The 20,370-nt window shown below is 42.9% G+C and overlaps 1 protein-coding gene across 6 annotated transcripts in view; it reads right to left on the bottom strand.

Annotated features, from left to right (window-relative positions):
- CADPS (calcium dependent secretion activator) overlaps window positions 1-20,370 on the bottom strand; it is a 244,038-nt gene that overhangs the window by 71,672 nt on the left and 151,996 nt on the right. For all 6 annotated transcript variants that reach the window (XM_014518002.2, XM_025199035.1, XM_025199031.1 and 3 more), the window contains exons 13-16: window positions 17,012-17,199; window positions 6,326-6,427; window positions 5,176-5,239; window positions 4,456-4,579 (exon numbers count right to left, since the gene is read on the bottom strand). In XM_014518002.2, the coding sequence (XP_014373488.2) occupies window positions 4,456-4,579; window positions 5,176-5,239; window positions 6,326-6,427; window positions 17,012-17,199 (478 nt within the window). The remainder of the gene's footprint in view (window positions 1-4,455; window positions 4,580-5,175; window positions 5,240-6,325; window positions 6,428-17,011; window positions 17,200-20,370) is intronic.

The raw sequence follows: 20,370 nt of genomic DNA, 5'->3' as shown, positions 1-20,370 counted from the left end.
TTTCACTGGTTTCAAGAGACACAGAAGCTGGTTTTATTCTCAACTGAATAGGCCCCTTTGAAAGGTAGCCCTTATTTCCCAAATACAAAATAGGCAGCATATCTGCCTCTGGCCTGAAAACCAGTGATGCTCCATGTCCTTAATTGTACTGACACGCTGGGATCTAAGGTAATTATTGGGGATGAATGGGCCCACACATATGACATGATTTCTTTTGTTTTTGTGCCTATATTTGGGCAAAGAGCAAAACCTGTACATTTTGTAAGGGATGTTGCTTTCTTATTAGGACCCGCCATTAACACCACAGCGACGAAACAAGGTGCCGGGCTAGATCTGGCTGTCCATGAAAGCTGCACCCGTGGAAACCAAAACAGGAGCTGGCCTAAGACTTTGCATCTCTTTCTAAACTAATTTCTTTTCTGGAAATGGTTCTGAAATCAAGTTTATCCTTTGTGGAGGGGAGGAAACAACCATCAAAACTATTTCGGAAAAAGAAACTAATGGTTGATATGTCAAGAACTGTCAAACCATTAACCCTGATATGTAAGAGTCATGAAAAAAGTGACACCCGTCCAGGAGCACTACTGGAAAGAATTGCAGCGGGAAGGTCTGAGCCCTGCCCCGGCTTCGTTACGAGTCGCCACAGGTTACGAACAAAAGACAAACACAACTTTTGTCTGACTGGGTGTTGTTAGGTACACATTAACAAAAAACCATTCTTCCCAGTAGGGCATCAAACAGAAGATGTGAAAAACAAAAATGAAAGTTAGTTGAGTCATAAATGTGCTCATTCAGTGTTCAAATGGCAGGCCAAATCGTTCGGACTTTTCTGCATCAAAAAGTAGTTTTAGTTCCTTTGGAAAACAGGAAACTTTTTCTTCTATCGGGATAGATGTCTATTCGCTGAAAACCTGTCTCCTCGTCAGGGTGTCCTTTCACTATAAACGAGCTCTGCTCTATACTATACCCTAAGGCACGCGTAAAAGAGATTATGTATGTCGAGACAGCACAAATTAACTCCTTAAGTATTATGGCAACTCCGTTTTCAGTCTATAGGAGTACATATCTTAAGGAGCTATGAAAGAAAACAAAGATATATATATATGTATATATATATAAAACTCAACAGTCCTAGCAATTTATAATGCATATACAATTGTTCACCTGCATCCTTTTGATTCTCTATATGAAAGAGAGAGAGCGACAAGGAGAGAAAAGAGAGAAACAAGAACAGATATGCAGGATTAATGAGCAAGTGGACCAAAATGCCCCGCAGTTATGTGTGATATATGACATTTGAAAAGGAAAAAAAAAAGTTGCCCTCTTCACTCCCACCACCCAGAAGCATGGCATCACCCAAACGGCTCCTTTCACAGGGGTGAAAGAAAATGCTGCACGGATAGAAAATTAGTGAACTCAGTGAGCTAAGCTCTGGGAACATGCGACCGCTAAGTTTGCATGTCCCAGCCAGAGCTTGGTGTAAAAGAATAAATAAAAAAATCTAGAGAGAGAACAAATAAAAGCATTTCTGCTTGAGAGAGAACAGACGGAAGACATGTAAGATCTGATGTACAGAGAAAGGACAGCTTTATATGATCTTATATACAGGAGCGTTTCAAGATCGTATACACCGGAAAAGGGATGCCTTTTTCCAAATGTCCTTTATCTGACCTCTAGCTCATTGTTTCCCAGTGTAGCTGCTACCTTTTGATTGTGTACCAGTGACAAGCACTTTACAAATTGGGGTTACACAGAAGCAAAGTAAAAATGCATTCAGGTCACAGACATAAAGAATAAACTGAAAAAACTTACAGACAATCGGAGTTCATCACAAACAAATGGCTTAATTGTCTAACCTGTTTTAGGCTGATAAAAAGTGACTGGACTTCTCACACTGGGTTTCACAGACAGAAGCAACAGACAAGCCAATGCTAAAAGACTTGAAGCAAGGAAAGTGAGTTGGTTTGGATCTGGATTTTCTTGGAGTAATGAAAACAGAAAGAGTGAAGACAGCATGGAGAGGAGGGTGGTAGGTACTCACGAATGGTTAAATCCATCACTTGAGAGGCCAAGCAGAAGACAGGATGCTCATACATTTCTCTCTTTTTCCCTATAAAAGAGGATTTGGGCATGCAAGAGGCTTAGGTCAGAGGTAAAGAGGTTATAGGTCAGAGGAAAACTTTATATTAGCTTCAGAGGAAAATAGCTGTAGAGTATTTTGGGGTACACACAGGATAAAAGGAAAAAAAAAAAAAAAAAAGGAGAGCTTTAAAATTGGAGATCTATTGGATTAACCATTCAGCATGCCCATGAGTCACAGAAGAGGTTGTGACCATGATTGTAGAGGTTTATTCTGGATTGTTTGCAAGAATATAATGATCCAAACGTCATGAATAGAAGGAAGTAGAGTTCCATTGAGTTAAGGCTCCGAGATACTAAGGGTTTTGGCCTTCAGTATCTAAGGCTTTTGCAGGTATTTCTTCATAAACATAGCCTCAAGCAGTTCTGCTGCTAATATTTCCTCATGCGCCGCCAGGAATTTCTGAAATGCTCGGATGGCCAAGTTTAAACCGTTTTGGGCTCAAAATCGCATGCTGTGTAGATAAAGGCATCTCATGGAGGCAACTCTTTTGGAAGCGAACTGGTTTGTACCTTGTCGTGGACTATGCTCATGAAAGAAAACCTGATGCATGCAGCTGGCGGATGTTGGGTTGTTTGGAGTAACAATCCCAGCATGCTTTGAAATTGGTGTCACAGCCACTTTTATAGTGGCAACATAGAAAAGTGGCTGTGGCCAATCACAAATAAGGGAGGAGAGAAGCAGAAGAGAGCAAGTAGTGTGGAATGAAGAATTTCTCTGAAAAGGTAGCTGGAAAAAAAAAGTTTGTTGCTTCAAAGTATTCCCAGACCTAAAAGTCACAGTGCAAAAAAGAGGGCAGATAATTAACACAACCAAGAAGAATTGAGGCACAAAAGGAAAGTACACACTAACTGTTCTACTTTGGAAATGAATGCATTTTTACTTACAGATCATAAAGTTTGTTTTTTGCATAGATTTATCTGAAAGAAGAGAGCAAATCTTACCAACGGGTTAGGGATATTTGCACAGAGACCTAGGGAAGCCAGCATTTGGTAGCAGCAGCCATCAAAACAAAAGTTGTTTTCACTCCGAGTCCTTCTCCGTCCTTGTCAAGTATATTTAAACATTGCATTTTACAGAAAACACCAATTAAAATATCCTGTGAAGTTGAGTGCTTCGATAAATTGCCTGATAATACAGTGCTTATTAAACCTCCATTCCTTCTCTATTTTTGTCACTCATTACCAAGTCAAGAGTTGATAAACATCCTTTTAGTGCCCAATTCTTAAGTGTTTCTCACTGGATGCATATCAACGAATTCATTACCACTGGTACACAATTTGCATCGTCAGACAGAAAAAAAAATAGAAAAAGAGAGGACATGTCATGTACAGCACCTGGACAATTTGATGTGTTATAACCCAGTTCCTCATATAAGCAAGAACCAGGAGCAAATCATACAGGGATTTCTTCACTTTCTGTAATATCTGAGAGACATACAACATGGATCTAGCTCTTAAATCTCACACAACACAACCGCAGAACATACACTTCATTTTGAGCAGAGTTCCCAGTTATCGGCACAGGAGAAGTTGTTCAGGAATTTCAGATTGTTGAATAGCAGCCAACAAGGTAACAATGAAAAGTGATTAACATGTAATCATCTATTGAATGATAGTGCTCCAACAAACAAGATATCCTCTGGCAAGTTTTAAAATGTCTTTTTGATGGCTACATGTGTCTCTGGTCACCAGTTATTACTCCCCCATAACTTAAAAGGTCAGTAATATCAGCGACGTTGGATTTAGAGTGACAAGAATGAAATCTGATGCAAGTATGGGACCAACGATCAATGACTTCCACTAGGCACAAAGGAAAGGCAATGAAACACTATCCAGCAAAAGACATTTTAAGTTTGCTACAACCCAATAAGCAGAGATAAAGCTTTTTTTTGGTTTGTTTTTGATTCTTATATTCGATTGTTCCCTGCACTCCAATGTCACAAGCAATTAGTTGCATTTTACTTTCCAGCTATGAAGATGACATCCCATGTATTTCTTAATTTGTTTTTTAAAATGATGACACGCGTATGAATGCTGTACCACTGGCCAAATGCACTAACAATCAAATGAAGCTGGGAGTCTGTTAACTGTTTCATCTCTTTTTCCCCCAGAAAAAGAAATATTTTACCCAACCTCTACTCTCCATTGCTTTTAAACAAATCAACACTGCAAGAACGCTCCAGAGCCAATTCTGTTTTCTGTTCAAGTGAAAAAAAGTATTTAATTTTTTTTTTTTTTTTTTAAACAGCTGCCAGCCATAGTCCCCACCTAGAAACATTGCAAAATTGTAATGTCACAAAGAAATTGCCTTACCTTCAATTTTGGCATACTCTGATAGTCGAGTATAGTTGACTAAAGCTGCCTGCTCCAAGCATCTACGGATGACTGTTTTTACCTCCTCTTGAGGAACTGGAGTAACTATGTCTTTCATAAGGACCTTGACATAAGAAAAACTGATTTGTTGTGGCATCAGGCATTCACATAATTGATCACTGTGGATTTTTTGTACGCTCAACAAATTCATGCATTTCCACTGCTCACGCAGCCTGGCTGCTGGTCCCTGACTACAGGGCTCGATCTTGTGGTTCAGATGGTAGGAACTCTGGCTTTTGGGTCCAGAAACGGCCGATTTCGGCCCCACAGAGGATGCAGTCCAAGTGCTTTATTGCAGATGGGAAGCTTTTTTGGAACCATTTAACATAAGGCTTAAAAAGACTGACTACCTCGTTACACCGGTATTAGACCGGCGTGACCCCGATTCCACAGACTATCATCTCCAAAGGAAAAAAAACTGGTTTCGTGAAAGGGAAAATTAGGTTCATAGCATTCAAAATTCTCCATCAGCTGCACTCGCTCATATAATTGCAACATCAACCAATTTGAGCATTCACAGGACATAATTAATAATGCAGCATTACCTAGTCCGACCTGTGCATACGTGTGCACATACCTTACGGCCACGGAAACTCTCCTGCATGGGGGACTGTGTATGCCTACAGGATTTTAAAATAGCTTTGTTATTCTTATGCTTACCCTTTCCAGTAGCGAGAGGGTAGCTTTTAATGCACCTTCTGGTCGGCCAAACGGAAAGCAATACCTAGAAAAACATACGATTTTAAAGATTAGTTGGGTGCTCGCGGCTTGCTGGCTCAGACGTGCCAGTAAGCTGAACGGTGACAATAAGAACGATGCTCTCTGAAATGGGACAGGTGGGCCCTCTGCTCCTGCTCGACAGAGTGAGACCCTTCGCTCCTTGCCTCAGGGCCTGGTGCTTGAATCAGATTAGGTCCCTCACTCTTTGGTAGAAAAACTCTCAGAAACAGTCTGTGCGCCCCAATCTGCGGTCTGAAGGATGGAGCCCGAGGCTCCCGTCAGCGGGAAAATGAAATGATGGGTGACTGGTAGGAGTAGGTAGTCTTCCAGCTCATTAGATTTGGCTGTCAACTGGGAGGGAGAGTGTCTAGCTCTACCAGGAAGGGGTTAAATACCATTTCATTGTAATAAAAGGGAAAAGGGGCTCCCAGAAAAGGATGGGATAAGTGACTTCAAGCTGGGAAACTACTGATCCCATCATAATCTCGGGCCATAACTAATTGCTTGAACTGACTACTTTGTTTTTGAAAGTGGCATTTGATTTTTATGGAGCTTTATGTCAGCCCTCATCTGGAGAATTGGGGATGACCACTGCACGAAAAGGCCCCTTTGTCAGAGGGGATCTTATCACCTATAAAGGCGGGTGGTATCTGTTGTTCCCATAATTATACCATCCCTGGGGGCAAGAAAAACAATAACTGTCTGTCTTTACATTTGGGGGAGATGGGGAAAGATCACTATTAAGCAGAAGGGGACGGATGGGAAAGGGCAAGAAATAAGATGCAGGGTATTTCAGTACTGCATTAAAATCATTGGTCTAGTCTGAGTCCTCACCATGTCTGAGGCCTACGTGGGCAAGACATGCTGAAATCCCTCAAAGGAGTGCAACTTCTGCTACTCAGCTGCAAACACATTTGTGTCTTCTGCAGCATCCACAACACGCTCGGTTGTTTGACACCGTGTATACGGCTTTTGCAGAAAGATAAGAAGTTGCTGCCTTGGAAATTTAGTTTTTAAGATGCCGTGTCTGTGGGACAGAAACTGGAGGAAATGCACCCTCCTTCGCTCTAAGCTGGCAGCTCGTCTTTACCTAAAATGTGTGATTTGATTCTCCAGGAGTAAACGGAGCCTTTCCTTGATTTCTTCAAAACGTTCCTTCTCGTCTACTGTTACGGTTCCTATTCCATCAGGCCTGAAGGAAAAATGCCATGAATGACTCAAACGTCACCCCGTGACCCCGGTAAGTCATCTGTACAGCAAACAAGATATTGCATTTTCTGGACACGGGTGTCATCGACTATTAGAACCAGAATATAATGGCCGTGCTAGGGGAGGGAGCGCCTTGTAGCACGTATGCTTTTCAATAGCAAAATCATTGCTTTTCCACACATTGCAGAAAATAAAAGAAAATGACGTGGTTCTTTCTTAAATCTGCATGTACGGTACTGACTACAATGGAAGCTTTCACGCAACGGAGACTGCAGGATTGGACCCACCGCTCCATTAAATGAACAAATAATTTCTATAGGAAAAAAAGGCTCTGCAACATTATCAAAGCAAAAAGGGATTCATAGTAAAAAACCCCCACAAACCACACTGGTATTAAACTCACGGATAATAAGCATATAAAACTGCAGCACTCATTCATTTCCTTCTCGTGAAAGGAGGGAACAGTTAGTCTAGCATACAGAAACGTGTCTAAATATCAGTTTGCATTTAAGAGCAAAATCTCTTTTTCAGTAATGTAACACATTACAATATTAAGCGATCAATGCATTTAATCGGCTCCTGGATGAATAATTGCCAGGTGCTCTTCTTTCATCAGTGCACAGGACTGTATTATGAACGAGGCAGCCAGGCACAGCTACCGTGGGGTATTTTGCACCTTCCTCCGAGCGCAGTGTGCAGACAAACATTTCCTGCCCTGCTTTTCTTGTGGAGCAGGTAGGGGACGTGGACGGTCCCCGTGCCGATTGCTTCCTCTCCTTGTTTCGAAGCCCTCGTTACTGCGCTGATTTAAACAAACTCTGGATTTACACCTACATGAAGGCAGATACCAGCTGCCCCCGCCCCCTGCTGCCTCCTCCTCCCCCCGTTAAAATATCCTCCCCGTTATAATCCACGGCGAGCGTAGAGGGCTAGTCTAATCCATCCGCCAAAGAAATCAGGAGCCTAGACAATCAACATCACTGCTCTCTATTATTGACAAGAAAAGTGTAGAGATTGGTGTATGACTGTGTACCCTACACCAGCACAGTCTCTTTTCAGGCAAGGGAAGAAGTCTTAAAACTGAACAAATGTGCTTACTAAAAGGCCTCCTCCAGTGTTCAGCTTAAGCTGTGTAAATCCTTAGTACTAGACCGGTTCATTTATACAAAGGACTTGGCAAGGGATTACAAAGCTTCTAATGAACCTCCTGTCAGGGGTTAATTGGTTAGCTTTATTTTCCTTTTAAAGAATCAAAAGGCCCTAAACCAAACCCCCACCCCCCCCAAAAAAAAACAACCCCTCTAAAAATGAAAAAAAACATACAATCTGTACAGTCATCTCTCATTGACCTTACACGCAGAAAGCTTTTAACATGACAAATATTAGCTCTGATGTTACAATACAGGTAGAAACGTATTTCTTAAAAATACAAGCAGAGATCCTAACCAAATCTCAGTGGACTTCCATTGCCTTCCTCTAAGTGCTAACCAGAAATTAAATACCACGAGTTATAACCCAAAATAGAGAGGCCCAAATTTTACAATGGATGCATTTAAATTTAAATCAGCCTTTCCATTAGAAACTCCTATTTGCCTATTTATTTCCCAATGTCAGCTGCAAACAAAAATGGATTTAAGTTGAATTTAGGAAATATCATCTCAGCTGGGGAACAGATTTTTTTTTTTTTTTTAATAATTTGGGAAATATAAATTTGGTCTCATTAGTACATAATTAGGTCTAGTTATTCTGAAGAAGCAGGCAAGCCATGAGAAACTAATTAGAGCTGGAATTTAAAAAATAGCAGCTGAAGATGCTCCGTGCATTTTGACTTCCCCGTGGTTAGCATTCAGGCTGCATGCGCGCCTGCCCTCAGGTATGCACGGGAGCCCTTCTCGGCGCCTGGGGGAATCCAGTTTGCTTGCAACGGGAGCAGCATGTTTTTCAAGATGCTCCTTGTTGAACGCTGCGTAGCAAAAGGGCAGGTTTCAAGCCCTCCTTTGACTTTTGGCCACTCCAATGTTCTCAACAGCTCATGGGAAATTGTTAAGGTTAATGGTAGCAACAGCAGAAAATGAGGCTGAAAGCACTTGCCACCATTTTCTAGTGGGCTGGAAAAGTTGAGGAAGTTTAGTGACCACAGGCTCGGTCAATAAACCCTCAAGTGACAGAGATTTACTTAAAGGTCATGCAAGGTGTCAGGTGAGCCTAAATGCAGGCTTGTTTTCCAAGCAATGGCACATAGGGCAAGAGCCATCTCAACTAGGTAGGACTCTTTTAAAATGTTCAACAAAATTCAAGCCCACTATAGTTGGTGGGCTTGGCACATATGCCAAGAGCCATCTCAACTAGGCAGGACTCTTCCTTTCTTAAAATGTTCAACAAAATTCAAGCCCACTATAATCGGTGGGTTTGGCACATATGCCAAGAGCCAGCTGAACTAGGTAGGACCCTTTCTTTTTCAAAATGTCCAAAAAAAATCTTTTGGTTCAAATTTAGTTTTATTCATCAATTATAATAATTCATTTAAACAATATGGCTGTCCCCCTGCAGAGGGCATGGCTTTCAGCACTCCAGCCCATTTTCTACTGACTTCAGAGGGAGCAGATTTGGGCCCACGGCATTTGCCAAGGTCAATCCAAAACTCGTGCATGCAAAGGAAGGCTTTCCACTGACTACAGTGGGCTTGAACGTGGATGCATCGGGCCATTGAGCACCGATTCCAGCCTCTTGCAATGCCCTGGCACAGCAGCATCCTGCAAGTTCGAGGTAGCGGGCTGCATTTCCTGCGCTTGGGCAGTTTTCATTCGAAAGGACGGCCCAATTGAAAACTCCAGATGGGTCTGTGGGCAGCCCTGTGCTTTTCTAGTTCAGAGTTAATATCCTCAAGCTTATCCAGATTAAGATATAATGCCCTAACCGACTGCATTGAGATACAAACCTACCCACCTAGCTGCAAGCAGAGAAAGCCTTTTTAAAAATAGCATCCGCCACACTTTGTTTGCACCAAAATATTAGGCCTTGCATTTTTCTCATGCCTTTTTGGAAGCCAGGGTGCCAACCATGGGCATTTTAACCCAAGTGCAAGGTTTCCTTCCGCACAGTGCCTTGCGCCACAGAACGGCATGCTATAAACAACCGCTCGCTCCTGTATATCATGCTGCTGCAAACTTGAGACAATCTACAGGTCAACTGTAGCCATTTTTGGAGCGGCACGGATGTCTGGAAGGGCCTGCCAACTGCGAGCCATCACAACTGCAAGGACTTCCTTTCTCAAACAGCTGTGGACTATATTACATCTGACATGATGAGCATCTCTTGAATCTACCTTTCAAATTTTCGGCAAACCATTTTCTCACTGTCCTTCACAAAGTTGACATTTTCGGCAGCATGATAGGAAAGATGTCATGTCGGCTGCTTTTCAAGTTGTTGTCACAGTGGTTAGCACCAGTTCTGTCATCTTTACTCTCCTCACAATCTCCCATCTTGAGCCATGTCACAAATAATAATACTTCCGATGTTTTTGTCAAATTTCAAATACTATCACCCAGCTGCACATCTTCAGATTTACTAGTTATGTTAATTTTTGTTGCTCATCTCCCCAGAAGCTGAAGCATTAGGAACTCATTAATTAGTGACAAATGCAGGGATATAGATAGAACTATATAAACAGCACCAAAAGCCTTGCACTTAATTTATTAACTTGATTTTTTTTTTAAACCTAATTAAACACAAATCATTAAAGTCAAATGCATCTTAAAAACTGAATCATTTGGAGGAAGCATATTTATTTTTCTTTCTGCAAAGGGCAAGAAAGGTTATATAAGCTAGCCTTGCTATAATTTCATACTCATTTGTGTCCTAGACAATTCCAATACACAGCTGATGGTTCTTAAAGACATCCTCAAGAGAAGGTCAAGCCTCATAAATTAATTTATTTTTCCAGCTGGTACTAGTTATTTTTATTCAACAAAGGTTTCCTGTCAACTTTAAATTTGATATTTATTTTACATACAGAATCACAGCTTTCTGCAGCTAGTAAAATTTCTGCAGTTATGTCAGGCTACCACGCAACGATAGAAAATGAACATGCATACACAGAGGGCATGTATGTTATAGTGGCCTGGATAACGATAAGGCATTGGAGAAGACAAATTGTGAAAGCGGTATTGCACCTGTATTTGATTTAAATAAAAACCTATATGTAGATGTTTAGAGATCCATGCAGTCAGGCACACAGTGCCTACGTCTCTCTCTTTGGATTAATGTCAACATACAACAACATGAATGCCTCAGATTTGAATGATAACAGATCTTTTTTACCAATACTCTATTCATCCTGTCTCTCAGAGTATGGCATACATAGGGAAATGGATATTAATATGTACATTAAAACAAGCCCCAAATGGCACCTTTTTAGAAAAGACTCTTTCTGCCATAGGCTTACAGTACAGCCTATGCATTTGTTTGTTTTCACTATAAATATTTAACACGAAAACTTTTAGATATTTTTCATCTGCGGATGTCCAGTTTTATTTGTCGGACGTTGAGCTTTAAAGTTTCGAAACTATTTTATAAAAAAGCAAAAAGCAAATGGCGAAATTAAACATTTTTTCCCCTCTTAAAAAGTAAATTTTGCTTCTGCTTTTAGTTTAGACTGTTTGTGAAAAATCATGGGGTTAATTATAAATTATAATTAGGACCTGTGATCCTAAGGCCAATGCTTCATTCCATAAGCCATACCTCCCCCACCATGCCCTTTTCTAATTATACCCTGTATGCCTCCAGGGCTGGTTTTGCTGCTAAAACAAATATATCAAAATGATTTTTTAACAAAGACTAATACATGAAGCAATAGCATGCATTTGTATGCAATTATACATCTACAGTATAGCTCCTTTGGGTTAATCTCTTTGACATTAGCCTGTTTGAAACACTGAAGTCGCTTAGAAAAGAAAAGACGTTGTCTTTTACACCTTTTGGGTTGAACGAGTCTATGCTGCATCACTGGGGAAATACTTCTCTACACACAGGGAATAAACCTCTGCATGTGCTACACCCACCAACATGCACAGCAGACCTGATAAAAGAAACCATGTCAGAAATGAATACCAAAAGACTGATTTTAACTAACAAAAGACAACTCAACGATAAAGCAGTCGCTCTCTCCAGCTCCCTGCCTTTTACAGCCAGGCACAGCTCATGGGATACAGTTAATATCACTGACGATGGTAAGGCATTAACCCCAAAAAGGGAGGTCTGCAAGCAACCCCGCTAGCTTTGCTGGGACTCACACCCGACTTCCTTGAAAGGACTGGCCAGATTTGCCTGAGTCTTGTGAATCTACATGACATACTACACGCTGTTTAAAAAGCCTATTTTCCTTTTGGATTTTCTTCTCTCCATCTTTTCTGAGTGGGATTTTAAAAATAGCCCCGGTGCCCGCCCTTCATTCATGACACTAGGCAGCATTAAGAAAGAGAACCGCTTTGCTACTATAACTTTTGCTTGATTTTCACTTCTAATTTCACCTCGTGCTGCGGTGCTTTGTGAGCTGATTCAAGGCTCATTGCTTTACAAGTGCAATATGCATCCTTGATGCACCATGGCCGGAACGAATGGATGCCGAATGCTGACACCCTAAACCCATTGTAACGAAGCATGTCAGTAGTTAATGCAAAGCACTTTAGCTGAGGCTCACAGACACCGCTCATCATCTCAGCCAATATAACAGCTTGTATTGTGAAGAAGTCAAGAGCGTGTCCTCAGCAGCGTCAGTGCATACCTATCGTGCATCTGGTTAGTATTTGGAGCTGTGATATAACGAGGACTACTGGACTACGCGTAGCATGGCTTTGTTAACCCATGACTTTCTGTTAAAATGTATCAACATGATATTATGGAAATATTAATCAAAGAATACATTTAGACTCCAGGAGAGCATCTTGAGATATTAGGAACATGTAGAACTGGCCAAAAGTTTATGAAATTTCTATTGTATTTTAATTTGTGGGGTTTTTTTCCAATTACAAAAACATTTTTTTTCCCATTTTAATCTAGCCCTTGCGAACTATTGTCATTGAGTAAGACCAGTCAAATAGTTCATTAGAATATAATTAAGAAATCTCTAAAACTATTACAGATATATTTAATGATGCATGGTCCACAGATTTTTTTCAAGCAGTCATATTTCTCCTGATCTTACAACTGCAAATGAAATAATTGCAAGGGGTGCCAACTTTGATTTCTTTCTGAAAGTAAATGTAACGTTTCTGAAAATAAACTGAACCTAGAGCAGGCAGTGCAGTGACTCCCCAGCGTGCAGAAACTGGACAATATGTTGGCTGGGCAGACTCTTGGTGGCTCAACCGGAGAGCCCCAACTCAGTCCAGGTCACTGAACAACTATCAGGTACCAATGACCAACTTCCATTCACTGCTGGGGGAGAATCTATTCAACATGGGGTCCAAGTGATGATGAAGTCAATGCCCAACTATCAGACAAGCCAGCCAGTTCTTAATATTTAAAAATTCAAAATTTCCATTCTGTTTTCAATTGACTAGGACAAAAATATACCCAAACCCAGAAAAGCAGCACCATTTCAACCAGCTGTTACCATTTAAAAAAAAGATGTTATTGCTATTGCACAGTTCAAGTAGAAACAGCCATACTTGCAGCCAAGACAACCCCTTAAAAATAAAAAAAAACCCTATTCTGTCTAGCATCTAGGACACTCACTTCAGACACAGGAGACCTGCGCTCCATTCCCTGCTCCACTGTGCACTTCCACCAGTTTGTTAACTTTCTATCAGTCGGACTGGTTGTGTTTCCGGTAGAAGGATGGGCTCATGGCACAGTTACTCTGTGCCTCTGCTCCCCATCTGTTGAAGAGGGATCAGTGCACTGTGACACCCAGGGAGGTTACAAGAAAAATATTTCAGGACTGGAAGGGAGCCCCTGGATCCTAGAGTCCAGCCTGCAGTTATCAGAGGCAACCGTGTTATATAATCTTTTAAAAAATGGATGAAACTCCATTTTACACCTATTGCAGTGATTTTTATTCTTTTTGGAACTGAGTTATATTAAAGGACTGCTGCAGTTATACTAAAGGATTAATATTGTCAAATGCCACAGAAACGGGGACCATGCAAAAGATCTAAAATCAACAGATATCACTACAGATATGCATGACATGACACGGTACGTATACATCTCTCTCCAACCACTCTCTTCGGTTGGAGAGATTTGTACCAGTTTTGGAGAATTCCTGCCTTTAAACTGGCTGCATTTTTCCATCTGGCAGAATTTACGTGCGCTCACTGAAACCTGGCTCCAAAGTACCACGATAATGTCACTAGAAGGTCACAATTTCCTTCATTTCAGCGAACTTCAACTAGCAGTGGTAATAGGTAATTACTCTAGACTTTAGCAGCTTTGGGCGCACACATTCTTGGTTTCTCCAACTGTGACATGCATGAATGCCAGACAGGCAGATGCGGGCAGAATGTAAAACCTAGAATAATAAAAAATGACACTTAATTTTATTTTTCCCCTTTCGTATTTTAAAAGCACGGGTAAAAATATGACCAGAACTCCGTGGAATCTGCTATGGGGATGGAAAGGATTTACCTTCCTTCCTCTGCAGTGTTACAGAGGTGTTGGTCTAAGGACAGAGGCAGACAAGGCTCTTTCGGTAAATCTGATATCTTTTATTAGTTAGTATATTTGAGTTGGTCTAATAAAAGATATCAGATTTATCCAAAGAACCGCATCTTCCTCTGGAGTGGGCATTTGAAGCTTTCACAAGTATAACAACCATGGCAGCAGATAAAAAAAAAAGCAAAAAAAAAGCTCCCAGCTTGCAAACAAATATCCCAAATATCATCAATATTGTTTTTTTTCCCCCGTTGCACATGATATGGCAATGAGGTCAGAGCAAAGCTAGAGGTGTATTCTGCACAGCCGCCGTTTTGTCCCCGTCCTGCGCTGACACTGATCGGCTACCGCGGCTGTATTCATGAAGCAGGACCTTGGACAGCAGCTAGTTAGTCGCTTCTCCATGACGGCCTGTCATGCTGTCAGTCCTCTCCTTCGGGCTGTCCTGAACATCTGAATCACATTCTCTCTGCACTTTCTCACTGACTGCAAGCTACTGTTGTCTCACTGTCTGACCTTACACAAACACAATACAAACAGACAACCCACCTCAGCTCCATCACTGTCTATTGCTAATATAGGGGATTGATAGCCACATGGAATTATCTCTCCGCTCGACCTTCATTACCGGCGTGGCATATTCCAACTGACAGCCAACCTCGTTCCAGAGGAAGCTAAACTAACAGCGGAGGGGTTTGGTGGGTTTTTTTTTTTTTTTTTGGGGGGGGGGGGGTTGCCCTCCAAGTGAAGTGAGTAACTTCCAGGTTTTAAATAAAGTCATACTCATACGCCCCTCTCAATAACACGCTTTTGTCAAATAGCAAGGTGTGCATTTTCCCCGGGGAGAACAGACAACTGTGAGCAAACAGGACCTGCAACCTTCAGCCTTTTGATTTCTAATTAGACATCTGCTAATGATTTGGTTATAGCAAAAAGGAAGGAGAGAGACAGCAAAACCCAACCTTCCCTTCGTGATGCAGGAATAGTCTTTAAAAAATTGCTGCATTCACAGAAATGCCTGTTTTGTGTTATTACTGGCCTTGCAAGTAGCACCTAGAGGACACATCTAAAACGGGGGTCCTGCTGCCTTGGGAGTGGGGCAGACAACGAGTTTACAGACTGCTGCTTTTCTGCCTGCTGGTTTTAATCCAGAGCAGCCTTCTCCCAGAGCCAATAAGACAGGGTAGTTACCCATAGTCACGTAGTTTAACCTGCCGCACCATTGACATAGGCACGCTGCTCTGTTACACCAGGGTCAGCAGAGTTCCTGGTTGCTCTATGGTCTGAATTAGAAATCCATTGACTTCAGTGGGCTTTGAATCAGGCTCCAAACACAGCTCCTCTTGTATGCACAGAGCCACGATGCATTCTGTGCATAGAAGAAGTAGGGCTAAGGAGCAGGGAACAGCCGATAATAACCTCGTCATGACAAGCACTCTTGTTTTGGCAGCATCTTCCCCGATACACTTCTGTTGAGGTCATTTCTAGAGAGCCTATTTGTAACACCCCCATTTGGAAAGAAACTGCAATGGCATAGCTGCCCAAAGTGCTGGGAGCCTTTTTATGACTGGATCATTACATGGGGTTTTGCACAGCTCTGCAACTACGCGAGTGTTGGAAATGCAAAGTGCCCCATGTGCTCTGGGACGGACAGGCGCCTACACACCACACAATACAGTCCTGTGCACTGCTCGTGCTCTCTCACTTACCTTTTTGGCTCTGGATTCGGCTGGGACTTGGAATCTTTCCTTTTTTTGGACTCCTTTTTGGAATCCCTTTTTGTCTCCAGTTCAGTGGTAGAGGGGTTAGATTTGCCCCCCTCGCTGTCTGCACTTGGCTGTGACCCACCAAGCAACTCAGTCAGCAGTTGGCTTTGGGGAATGATTTCAAGGGAAGGGTGAAGGGAAGGGGGTGAAGTCAGCAGCAAAAGTAAAAGAAACAGAAGAAAGCAAGAACAAAGAAATGAAAATGATCCAACTAAAAACACAAAGCAGAAACTTGCAAAAGAAAGTCAGAACTCAAACAAAATTAAGGAAACAGAATCTCTGCCTCCATGACAAGATGTAGAAAACCAACTGTGAATTGAATGGCAGTCTCGCAATATGAAATCCAGACAATGCATGTCATAATTCAGGGGGATGTTTACCCGAGAGTTTACAAAAAACACAATTATTTTATGGCACTCTCTTCCTCGGCGACACATACAGAATAGGGCATGATAGCTTCGGCTAAATGATGCACATTGAAAAAAAAAAATTGGAGTAAGAAGCTGCAACAGCTCCTGTAGCTGTTAATAAAATACACAGAGGAAAGGAAGCTTAGTCGAGCTACACTTTCTGATCACAGAAGCTTTGCTGTATTTGAGAGTGGAATTGGCAAGGTACGAACCTAAACCTGCTCTGTAACAGCGAGATGTGGCTTGATCTTTTGAACGATGCCTATGTGATTGAGGAACCAAAGTCCCACTGGCTTCTAATGAGACTCCAGCTCCTAATTGCCTACATGACTTTCGTGAATGGGACTGACATGCTTCTGATCATTTTACCTGTAGCATTTCACTGGACCCTGTCAGTTATTAACAGCTACCAACATAGCAGCTGATCTATTTCCATGCGCATTGTGTATAACAGTGACAGGCGCTTCACCCACCTCTGCGGTATCCAGAATTGCATGTAACAGGCTTGTGGGTTACAACTTAAAATACCGTCATTCTGGATCTGAATGCACATTTTTATTGCTTACACTTAAACAAGGAGAGAAACAAACAAACACACCGATCATGCCACCACCAGCGCTGCTGCCAAACATCCGGTATGGCAACAAATTGGGGACTGTTGTGCATTATCGAAGGAAACCTAGTTTACAAAGCCATCCCTTGCTGGCACTTAGCTGCGAAATAGAAATAATTCCTTACCTGTTGCCATGAACATGGGATGCACAAAAGGCAAAGCTGTAGTGAAGCAAGGTGGGATCAATCATAGCTCCGTTCTCTGCGCGTTCAAGTAAATCTCGGAGGTAGCAGAGATGTCTGTGACAGCCTCTGACTCCATTACGTGCACAATACTCATCTAGCACAAATACCTGGCCAGGACTGAACCAGCCCTGTTTAGAAATAAAGAGACTTGATTTTAAATAAAGGTTGTTAAACACAAGAGTTATTTGCTTTGGAGACGAAATGCTCAGCTGCTCTACCCCATGCTACAAACCGAACGGCAGGTAAAAGGCAAGGAGATTGGGGCCTGCATTTTTCAGTTCAAATGATACACACCGTGTGGCATAAAACACCCAATATACACCTGCTATAACTCCAATGAAAAGCACCAACTTTAAAAGAAAAGGTTATTCCAAATGCTGAAGAATGGAGATTAGGGTCAGTGTTCAGTTTCTATCATCAAAAAGTTGTTTTGCTTTTCAGGAAAGACAAAGATTTGTATATCCTACCAGCACAAAGAGGCAATGTCCTTGCTTTTGGGAGGATATTGTACGTTCAACCATGACCAAGATGATGTTCCTCTCCCGGTCAAAACAGGGAGCGACTTTATCTCAACATTTAGCAAGTGTAGAAATGCACTTAAGACGCCTGAATAAGGGTCCACGGTCCAGGCAATGGAAATGTCACATATTCCTCATTTCTGTGAGCAGCTACTCAGATTGGATCCCACCTATTAAAGTCTCTAAGGTCAAAATTGATAAACCTGGATGTAGAAGTAGCTTTGTTACTTCTTTCTTTTAACATCCAGCTCAACTTTGAGCCATTTTGGCACTTCTGCCCTAGTGCCCATGAGATCGGGCTTCAGGTGTGAAGTCACCATGCTCCTGGTGCCCTCAGCCACCCTGGCTGAGGTAGCATGAAGCGATGGCGACTCTTTGGGGACAACGTGTGTAGAAGATACCCCACCCATTTGCAAAAGCCCCTAGCTCGGATACGACTGTTCGCACAGAATGCTTTTCAAAACGCTGCAAAACCATCAATATTTACATGGAAATGTGGGTGCTACACGACTGATAAGATGCAGCTCTGGAATGCATCCGGCTGCAAAATCTTTCATCATTTAATTGAAAAGTTCCTGCAGCGGGCGGGAGAGTAGTTGAGGCGTGCACTGCCCCTATAGGCAACTTCGTTGCCACCCCATCTGCTACCCCAAATGCTACATCTCAGAAACAACACTGCTGTGAAAGATTAAGATATATTTTCTACCACTCAGATGACACCAAATCTTTTCTAGATGCCAAAATAGCTGCTTTGAAAAGAGTTGAAGAAATATCAATTAAGAGCTCAAAGGCATCGAAAGGGATTTGCTCATCCTTATTGGGCCAACTCCAAAACAGATTGAGAAAAGAATTGAAATAATGAGGGGGAAAATTACAGATATAGGAAATAGATACAGTTCTGGGATCACCAGAAAGTGCACGCTACAAAATTAAGCTACCGAGCTATGGGGAAGGGGCACCATGGTAGAAGTCCATTTTTTGGCAGGGTTTTTTATCCTCCTTGTTTTCGCTGGTTTTTGCAAGTCCTTATTCCAGGCTGAGAATATGTTTCCTTCTGTTAGTCTGCGTTTCTTTTTGTTACACGCTATGATCATTTATTCTCCTCTCCTTTCTTCCCCCCAAGCTCAGGGCTTTGTAGAGCAGGGAACAGGAGCACAAGAACACCCCAATAAAATCATTAACTACCGGGGTGCACACGTTTCAGGCTGTACTGAAGCGTACCTGAGCCTCCATGCAGACTGAAATCCCGACCCCACTGAAGACAATGGGGAGACTCCTGTTTGGTCCGGAGGGGCCTGGATATCACTCAGCGGGGTCGGGCCGAATGACGACTTTGGGACCGAGGCCACAGAGTTATTTGCACGGCTTTCCAGGCTGTGGAAGCTCATGCACGTCCTCACATCTGCAGCCACAGAAGCTGCTCTTTTTCTCCAAGGCACTGCTTCAAGCTCAGCTCAGAAAGGGTAGGACAGACGTCTTTAAGGGACACGTGCCTGGCAGAAGACGCAGCACGGCATATTTTACGAGGGCATTTCCGTAGTTGAGTGAACACGAGCCTGAGAAAAGCTTAGCAGAAACAGCTCCAAAACCGGAGCTCACTTCTCCGAATTGAGGCAAGTGTATGGAAACCTCTCGTTAGACTGGGGTAAGCTGGAAGTGCACGATAGCTTGTCCTCTGACTACATGGCATGCTGCAATCTGGGGAGCCAGGCTCTGGGGGAGAGCAGGGGGCTCAGGTATCAGGATGCTGGCCTCAAGAAGAGTACAAAAGTTTAATGTGAGCACACCTTTGGGGTCAAGATTCAGGCAGCGTCCTGGCCCCAAAAGGAAAGTCGCCTCTCCTACCCTGAAGTCCAATAGCGGCTGCAAACCCAGGAGGAGACCAAGGCCCTACCACCAGGCCTCCGGTGAAGGGTTGGCAGACACACGCAACAAATGGTGCAGACAATACTTCTCTGCCCTTTCCCCAGAACGCTTTCTGCTGCCAGCAAGCATCATTTCTGCCTTATCTGAGATGAGTCACAGCCAGTTTGTTTTCATACAGATGCCTGTCTCAGTCAGACAGTGGGAAAGTAATGAGACTGAATCATCCGGGCTCCATGGCAGGGAGACAGAGCTGAGCATCCCTCTCCATCCATCAGGACGGGGCACCACAGCCACCACAGTCTCTTCTGCAGGCTCCTCCTAAACATGTGCACCCCCTCAAGAAGAGGCACAGGAGAAAAGACCTCTATGGGAAGAGTGCAAGGGGCTGGAAAACATCTGGAAAGGGCTCTGCCACCAAACATCTGGAAAGGACCCCACCACCAAACCGCATCTATAAGGCTGCACAGGCCAGTTAACAAATCCTCCCAGCCAGTGGTATGAAAATCCTTTGACAGGCCTAACAGGAACATCTGGACCCTCTTCCCAAGGAGGAAAACAAGCGTCGAGGTCTGCATCTTTTCAGTTTTGCACCTAGTGCAAACCATGCTAAGAGGGAGGGAAGAAACCTGCTGAAGCCCAATGCAGCTGGAGATAGCCCAGCACCATCTTCTGGCCAGCCTTCCTCGGAGGCGGACAACAGGAAAGAGAGGCTGATCGCTGGTGAGAGCATCCTCCAAAGGACCAAAGGGGTCGGATAGATGTCCCCACCTAATCTGCCAATACGACTCACTCAAGCCCCCTGCGTGGTATGTAGGGAAGTTTTCTCCCAACTCTGCCCAGCTCCGGAGCAGGTCGCCACGCCACGCCACCCTTCCCTCCTTGGCATGGCTCTCCTGGTGTTTCCCCCCAAGATGA

The sequence above is a fragment of the Alligator sinensis genome, unplaced genomic scaffold (genome assembly GCF_000455745.1).
Source record: "Alligator sinensis unplaced genomic scaffold, ASM45574v1 scaffold469_1, whole genome shotgun sequence".
In the NCBI taxonomy this organism is placed as follows: domain Eukaryota; kingdom Metazoa; phylum Chordata; order Crocodylia; family Alligatoridae; genus Alligator; species Alligator sinensis.
The sequence above is the reverse complement of the archived record's forward strand: the minus strand, read 5'-3'. Positions and strand labels throughout refer to the sequence as shown.